At 42.5% G+C, this 8,660-nt stretch overlaps 1 protein-coding gene across 1 annotated transcript; it reads right to left on the bottom strand.

Annotated features, from left to right (window-relative positions):
• Positions 1–363: 363 nt before the first annotated feature.
• atf5b (activating transcription factor 5b) lies at positions 364–4,840 on the bottom strand. Its single transcript, XM_073491063.1, has 4 exons — positions 4,607–4,840; positions 3,791–4,012; positions 2,251–3,439; positions 364–1,641 (listed from the first exon to the last, which is right to left on the bottom strand). The coding sequence occupies exons 2-4, from the start codon at positions 3,927–3,929 to the stop codon at positions 1,455–1,457; spliced, it is 1,515 nt and encodes a 504-aa protein (XP_073347164.1). The 5' UTR covers positions 3,930–4,012; positions 4,607–4,840; the 3' UTR covers positions 364–1,454.
• Positions 4,841–8,660: the final 3,820 nt, after the last annotated feature.

Genomic DNA, 8,660 nt, shown 5'->3' with positions numbered 1-8,660 from the left:
GAGCCTAGCTGCTAAACCTGAAGGGAAACGGCTTGTTTTGTTGCACAACGCTCAGGTGTCAATCAAGCCCGCCTTGATGTGCTGCCGTCCAGCGGTGAATCCTGGGAAATCACTTGGACTCTGACTGCATTGCAGCCAAAAAAGAGGGCTGGAAGCAGCAGTTATGGGGCAGGGCACGGAGTGGATGGGAGGGGCAGAGTGGGTTTGTTCTGCATCTCTCTATATCTCTTAATCCCACCCTCCTCTTCTTCTCTGGGTGCTGTTCTGGGTGCAGATCTGGACAGCTGAAGCAAGGCGTTTAAATGGCTGCGGGACGAATGCATAATGAACAGCATGCAGTGAAAAACAGTCCAAAGGCAGAGATCAATGATACTACATCACTGGTTTATTTGGCTGTAATTTACCTGATGTATAATTTTCCTGACATTGACATCGATTATTAAAAGGACCTGAATTTCAGATACATCAAATTGATCAATTGAAAACAAAATTCCCATGAAGTCGTACCGTTACCCAACAACGATTTATTGTTGCGTCAACAGGTGATTGTTTGTTCGCAAAATACAGCCGAGAGAGAGAGAAGAGAGAAAGGAAAGAAGCCAGTGAACGTTTCTGTTTCTCAGAGCAGAAAACCAAAACCTGAGCATGAATCACACTGGCAGGGGGAAAACAAAACTCAGAGAAAAGTCGCCAGCTGATGAGAAGAATAAAGTCAACTCAGTTAAATTGACGCGGTGGAGATCTCAAAGCCATGCAGGTAACAGAATATTGCCTTCAAATAACACTCGCACATGCTTTTTCCAAAATCAAACATGCATTGGGTATTTCAGTGGGGTAAAGAAGTGTAAATACTCAACATTTTTAGCAATACAAATTCTCTAAATGTTTCTGATAATGAATATTTGTAGAGCATGTTACACACTTTTTCCAGCAATCCCTTTATTCAGTCGATTGTTTTAAGCAAATGATAAATGAACATTATTAAGTAAAAATAAAAATATAAAATAAAATATATATTTCATATGGATCTGCCTCGATGCTGCCGATGTGTGTCACAAAAACCACAAGCAAATTCAATCACTACTACTAATTCAGAGCATTTTGTAAACGATCAATCATTGCAAGCGCAAACTCAGTCATCACAAGGCTGTGAGTGCAGTTCGGATCACAGTGGTCACGGACAAGTTCAGCATCTCCTCTGGAAGCCACCTCGCTAAGGCTTGTTAAAGTTTAGTCACACTTCTCCTTTTCTTTCTTTTTTTCAGAAAGGTGTGTTTTTGTTCGGCCATCCTCTTGGAACAGTTATATGTTTTTTTTTTAGAAAAGAACTACCAAAATCATGCAACTACCATTTTCATTTTTAGTGAGACAAAAACCAGTTGGTGCTCTTGACTTGATTTTTCTCTTGGTGGTGCTGGTTGGGAGGTTTTGGACTTGAGGTCAGCGTGGGCGTTTTAGGCACTGCCATCCTGTTTGAGCCGCTGACTGCGAGCCTTGTAGACCTCGATCAGTAAATCTTTGACGTATTGGATTTCTCGCTCCACCGACTCCGCCTTGTCACGAAGCTCCCGGTTCTGTCCCTCGAGGCCGTGCAGCTCCTCCTCCAGAGAGTCCAGCTCCGCCCTCTTACGCAGCCTGTACCTGCCGAGGGAAAGAATGCCTTTGGTTGGTCTGACAGGTTTTTTGCTGCCTTGCATCTTTATTAATGAGTCAAGTGAGCGTGACCTTTGAGCTGCACTGGGACACCCCTCCCCTGGGATTTCATGATGTGCTGTTTATTACACCTTCTGCACAAATCATCACTCATCAATTTCTTCTTTTTACAACATTTTAAAGACTTTTCTGTCCTGGTTTTTACTCCCACACAGACAAACCGGCTTATAGAAATGATTAGGTGGGGCTGGATTTGGCAGGCAGAGAGGGACTTTCCATATTCCTCCTACACTCTGCAGGACATTTAAAGCACTGGGCTGGCTGACTTGTGCATAACTGCTATGTTAAAGCTGTAAAGTATTTAGGTATCATCACCTCATTGATAAGCTAAAATAAAAACAAGAATATGATCAGTGGTGAAAATAACCTTACTTAGCTGTGATTGTAATTATTTTTTCATTTTAACCAGATTTTCATGACTAAAACACAAATTTTAAGACATTTTTTGGGAGGTTCAAGCACATTTTAGGAAAAACAGAGTAAGAGTGGAGCGGGAGGAGGGAGCTGGAAACAAACTGTAATGAGTCAGGTGTTTACCTGTGAGCAGCAGTTTTGTTCTGGTCTCTCTTCTTCTGCTTCCTCTCTCCAGTGCCGGACTCAAGAGGCGCGCCGGCCATCACCAGAGCTGGCTTCACGGAGCATGGCTCATCCTTTAGCCTCTGGGTGGGGCGGTGGATGGGGGCACCCAACAGCGTCCCCTCGCCCTCCCCTCTGGACAGACATTCATAGCTTTGGTCTGCAAGGCATTCTGGATAGAGGTAGTGGCCATGTTGGGGCTCTACAGCCTGTGCTTGTGACGGCTGATCTAGGTCACCTATAAAGCTATGGTAAGGCTCTGTGCTGGCCATGGACTGGTGGAAGTAGCCGTCACCGGCCACCATTGTCTCTTGGGGAATACTCCCAGAAAGTCCTCCATCTTTGCTGCAGTGCAAGACCTCGAGCCCCGCGCTGTCGTAACTTACATTGACCTTCACGTTGTGCATCAACTGTCCCTCTCGCTTGTGGTGGCTGTCGTACGAGCCACCAAGACAAAAACCTCGAGCAATCTCTTCGCTGCAAAACATTCCTTCTGAAAAACAATAACTCTCCTCTTCCTTCAACGATAAAGCACATTCTCTCACCTTCTTGACGCTGCCGAGGCTGTTCTTGCTCACTGTCTTCAGTGTGGAGTAGTGGTTCACAGACAGCTCTGTGCTTCCTGAGTAACTTCCCCTGGAGCCCCACGTATCAAGTCCAACTTCCTCCCCGACTTTCACCGCCTCACTGATGATTCTTCGCCCGTTGTTGTGGTGGTAGCGGTGATGGTAGTTGTACGGAGCGGGGCGAGCAATTTTGGTTCTGCCGATGGGTCCGCCACAGAAGCTGGCCAGGTCCAGTTCCCCTGTTGCCAAGGTAACAACCACAGGGCTGGTTTCTGATTGGCTGGTCCCATATGAGCCATAGGGTAACTGATAATAAGACTGGGAGCCCATAGCTTGAGCACCCTTGTCACATTTTGAGGATTTCTCACACTTGTTTGTCGTGGATGTGGACTCGGAGCGGAAGTAGTCCTCCAGCTGAGCCAGCTCCTCCTGCAGTAGAGAGGTCATGACCTCCAGATCCGAGGGCACCTTGACATCTTGTTCTAACGGCGAGGGCGGAAGGGATGAGCTGGGAGAAGACTCGGTCGTCGACACAAATGAAGACAAATCAACTTTTTCCGTCATCCAATCTGAGTGACCATCACCTATAAAAATTCAAAATAAGAATCATAGAATCAGTAAAGCAATCCATCTTTTTCATTCAGCAGCTTGTGTAGAATAACTGAAATAAAAACTACAAATTCAGGAAAAAAATTCTTAAATCACGCAAGGTAGAGAGAATAAATGTAAAAAAAAACTGTAGTTAAAAATCAAGCAATACATCCGACAAATCCAAGTGAACAACTAACCGATCATCTGAAAATGATTGAACAGCATCGTCTGCATTCGATAAATATCCACTTAGCTGTACTCACTGTACGACATTAGCCCCGTGCTGCACTGCGGCTCCGACCTCGGGATGTGGAAAAATAAAAAAGCGTCTTGGCAAAACTCACCAATTAAGTGCTGCCTCTCCGCTGGCTCCGCCCCCGTCCCGGGCCGTGATTGGCTGCGGCTAGCCTGTCGGAGAGGGGGAGCGCAGAGCTCGCCCGTGGAAATGGGAGGAATTTTCCTGCGAAGGATCGATGCCGCCATTGTGTCGTCTGCTTCGATTAAATTGTTCAAAAGCACAAACCGTACGCTGGGTGGATGAAAGAGCTGTGAAAACACCTGAAGACCTGTGGGACGAAGGAGGAAAATTTAAAAAATGTGACAACCTTTAATTTAGCTTTAGATTCCCATATTCCATTTAATGAAGCACTTCAAATCCCCCAAATAGTAAAAAAAAAAAAAAAAAAAAAAAAAAAATTGAATTAATATTTTTTTTTCAAAGTAGTAAATTTACTTTAAAGCTTTAATGAGTTCCAATTAACTCAACTCATCACTTCCCCACTCACCTGTCACCTCATGCAGGGAAGCAATTATTGATTTATGACACCACAGTGTGATTATCCAGCAATAAACAGTCAGCTCACAGACTTTGACAAACAATAAACAATGAGAAAGTTTTAAAAAAAACAATTAAATATAACTACAAGACTTTAGAGTGCACAATACATAAAGTAATTTGACAGTGTAATGAGTAAAAAAACATATTTAAAATGGATAAATTCACTCATTTGATGACATGTAAAAGTGACTTTAACACGGTGATTCTGTGTAAAATAAGCAGACAGTGAGCACAGACAGATAGTCACGGTGTTAAACAGCCTCTAAACTAAAAGAAGAAACCTATGTCCCAACTTAGCCCGGCGCCACGGCTCTGTACTCACCCCATAGTTTCTGAGTAGTCTTGGAAAGTGCGTTGCAGCGGCAAAGCACGCGGAGCTTTATGTGGAGCACGAGACAGTCACAGTTTTAAAAAGCCATATTTTTCCCTTTTACAACCCAGGGACTCTTCATCAAGCGAGATTTCCACCGACAGACATGCAGACACAAAGTTTTTAAATCCGCTACTTCTCCAACTCCTGATGCCCGGGACGGATCACAGCAGACGAGATCCATCCGCGGTTTACAGAGTTCAGCCGGCCCTTACGTCATCAACCTGGGGACTTTCCCATTATCCAGAGACCACACACACACACACACACACACACACGCACGCACATTAACACGCTGACACACGCACGCACGCACACACACATAAACACACACACAATAACACACTGACACACACACACACACACACACACACACTAACCTCTCCTCTTCTCACTCACTGCACCTTCACATGTTCTTTTCTCTTCTGTTTGATTCGAGTTTCTTTCTTCATTTACTTTAAATATTTTCACTCTTTTTGGAATCAATGTTGGAAATGATAAAGAACTTTTTGGTGTGTTTGCTTTATTCGCTGCTGTAGAAAGTACTGAAATTATTTTTTAATGAGCAGCCTGTTGGAAGAAAGTCAGTGAAAGGAAAAACACTGCCTCACCGAACAGTCCAGACCCGGTGTAGGTGAAGAATAATGAGAACAACTCGTTAAAGACATTATTAAAACTATAAAGTCACTTCTGGGGAGAATTGGGCAGACGGTTCAGCCGGCACTAGTTTCCGTAGCGCCGCGGCGGAAGGACACGGTGTTGCAGTTCGAAGGTGTAACTTTAGTTGCAGCCCTGTTGCATCAGATCCGCAGGGGATTCGCTGAGCGCTGTAACAATGTGGCCACACCATTGGTTTATCTGGGGGAACTTTCTTATTTCTATTGGCCTGCCGTCACTCTCACACTGATTACCGCTCATCACGCATCAGCAGCAGCATGGGGAGGTTTACTGTGAGGACCTCCAGCCACCTCCACCTCCACCTCCATCACACTGACCCAGACAGCAGCTTCACTCCACCTACAGATGGACAGGGTGATTTAATGTATGCTCCCGTGTTTAAACGTCACTTCCAGCCGTTTGTACTAGTTTAGGTGTCATTTTGTGTGAATTTACTTCAGAAATATTCAATTCTTGAAAGCTAAACCTCCTTTCATCAAACTTTATACTGTATGTAGGTCATACATTTGACCACTTTATTTACTGCTCTGTGTACAAGCCATTTGTACCAATGAAGTTACTTGTTGTTGAGGTTATTTAAAAACATTTTTGCTGGAGTTGTATATAGAAATATGGATATAGATGTGGCTGTGTGGATAGTTGAGGAAACACAGATTTTGAAATGGATTGTTTCACTACAAAAGTTTAAACGCTGAGGCACAGAAGCCCTTAAAGTTCATGGCTCAAACATATGACTTCCTCTGTCTTCCTGAGAGCGGGAGTTATTTATGTCGTTATCTCGGGATGACAAATGTTTTTTCCAAGATGACGAGATCACTTATCATGAGGAAAACTGCTTTATACGGTTCATGACAGTGGAGCCTCACACACACACACACACACACACACACACACACTGCTCTGTGAACTGGGTGTGCAAGTTTCACAGCCAACCACCTGAACTTCTCTTTGACATTTTGCCCTTTGACTCTTTTTTACCGTTGATTTGATATGAGGGTGTTTACATCATGACTGCTGTATAGGACAGGTGTAACTATAGTATTCAGTAGTGGTTGTTTCCACACAGTGAGGAGTAGCTGGCTGAGTGTTTATTCTGCCATGTCTGTAAGTCTGTGACAGATATCATCACAGTGTAAGCAGCTAAAAACACTTCAAAATCATCCGGTCTGTGTCGAGTCAGGGCAGATGAGACAACAGTCCGACATACAGTGACCAACAGAGCACAAGTGTTACTGTCCAGCAGGCTACATAAATGGCCCACACTGATGATATATATATACATAAGACTGAAGTACAGTCTGATGCAGTAATTGATAACAGGTACTCAGCTGAAATCAGCAGCGTCACTTGTAAAGACGCCATGTATGCATGCCACTGCTGATTTAATACACATTAGTCTATAAGTAATGTTTTCTCATGATAACGGGTTAATTCATGTCGTTACCTCGGGATAACACATTTTCTCAAGCTAACCATATAAATGAATCTGTTATCACCAGAAAACAATCTTTGTTATCTCCACATTACATAATTATGAACTTGTGATTCTGAGACTAGAAATTAAAAAAAGAATTGCACCTATGGCCATTTAGGGCTTCTATACTTAGGAACCTTTTGTGATTTTATGTTTACACTTTAAGTTTAACAGCCAACACAGAATATGTTTATTAAAAGGGCTGCAGCTGATTAATGAGACATAAGTGAGAACGTGTTAGAGACTGCTTTCAGGAGTCTGGTTGAAAGTTTTAACATGTGTACACACACACGAGTCTGTGCAGCTGAGAACCAAAACAGACTGTTCAGAATTACATTTACAGAAACAGCTACACATGTAAATATATAACTTAACTTCATAAATATCATTCACACTGGAACCATGTTCATGATCCTGTCTGTACTGTGCATATTGTGTTATTTATTATTGATACGATGTGTTTTTAACCAGCCTGTGAAGCCGATGAAGACAAATGTACACATGTATGGTCAATAATGGTTATCATTATTATTATTATTATTATTATTATTATTATTATTATTATTATTATAATAAGGTGTAACACAACATTTTTCTTCATCTGACACATATTGCATTAAAAAAAGATAGTTAAAATAAGATGTAAAATATACTTGATTAGTCACCATGAGTTGATCCTCCTCTGCACTGACCCGTCCTGACAGGGATGTTTTTTTTACCTCACATTTTCTGAAACATTCAGTCTGTGGCCGAGCGTAGAAATGAAGGATACCGAGGGAATATAACTGCACATAGGAAGGGGTCAGACAGCCCTGCTCATAGACTCACTTTATAAATTATTTATTTGAATCTGCAAATGACATGAAACGTGTACATGACTCAAACATTTAGAGGTTCCACAGTGTTTGACGCTCAACGATGAAGAAAAAGCAGCCGTGCCACCTGTTACAGCTTCACAAAATGTTGCAGCCTACAAAAGCCAGACGCAATCCAAAAAATATTATTTATATAGCCCAAAATCACAAATCATGTTGCCTCCATGGGCTTTTATCTATACAGTGAACACCATCCTCTGTCCTTTGACCCTCAACTTGAGGAAGGAAAAAAGTATCAAATGAAAAAGAAATATGAAAAAGCCTTTAAGTGGCTAAATCATTAAAAGGCCAGTCGTTAGCCAACACGTTTCAATCATGAGGTTTTCATCAGGGCTCCAAATAACACGATGTGGGCCCATCTATGGTGACAACAGCCAATAGGAGGCAATCACATGACCCAGATATTAACATACCAGGTGAAACAATCGCAGAACCTGTATGTGATATCACCTCCTAAAGCTCAGTGGAACAGAGGAGAGCCTATACAGAAAAATCACATGACAGAAATCATGTGAGATCTATATGTTGATTGAAAGCAGGTCGCTTCACTTCCTTTGGTTCGGTGTGTCGCAGCCGTCCAGCTCTCCTTCAGACGTGAACCTGCTCATGGCTGCGAGACATCAGTAACATTAATCTACATTTGTAATGTAGCTCATTGATATTTGCACCCAGAGGCTGGGACTTGATTGGTTGATCAGACATGGTGGTACAGGTCAAACACACTGAGCGTCTCCACCATTCACACTGCTTCCTGCTTTTATTTTAATACATGTGATGATCAGAAATAATGAAACATTATTTCAGCAGCAGCTGCAGTCTGGCTTTCACAGACACAGACACACACACACACACACACACAAACAAAGACACACACACATACATAAACAGACGTACACACACACAAAAACAGACACACACACCAACTATTCAAAATTGAATATGTATCACTAAATATCAAACCACCTTTTTAAATCAAATC

Source organism: Pagrus major, chromosome 2 (assembly GCF_040436345.1).
Source record: "Pagrus major chromosome 2, Pma_NU_1.0".
NCBI classification, from domain to species: domain Eukaryota; kingdom Metazoa; phylum Chordata; class Actinopteri; order Spariformes; family Sparidae; genus Pagrus; species Pagrus major.
The sequence above is the reverse complement of the archived record's forward strand: the minus strand, read 5'-3'. Positions and strand labels throughout refer to the sequence as shown.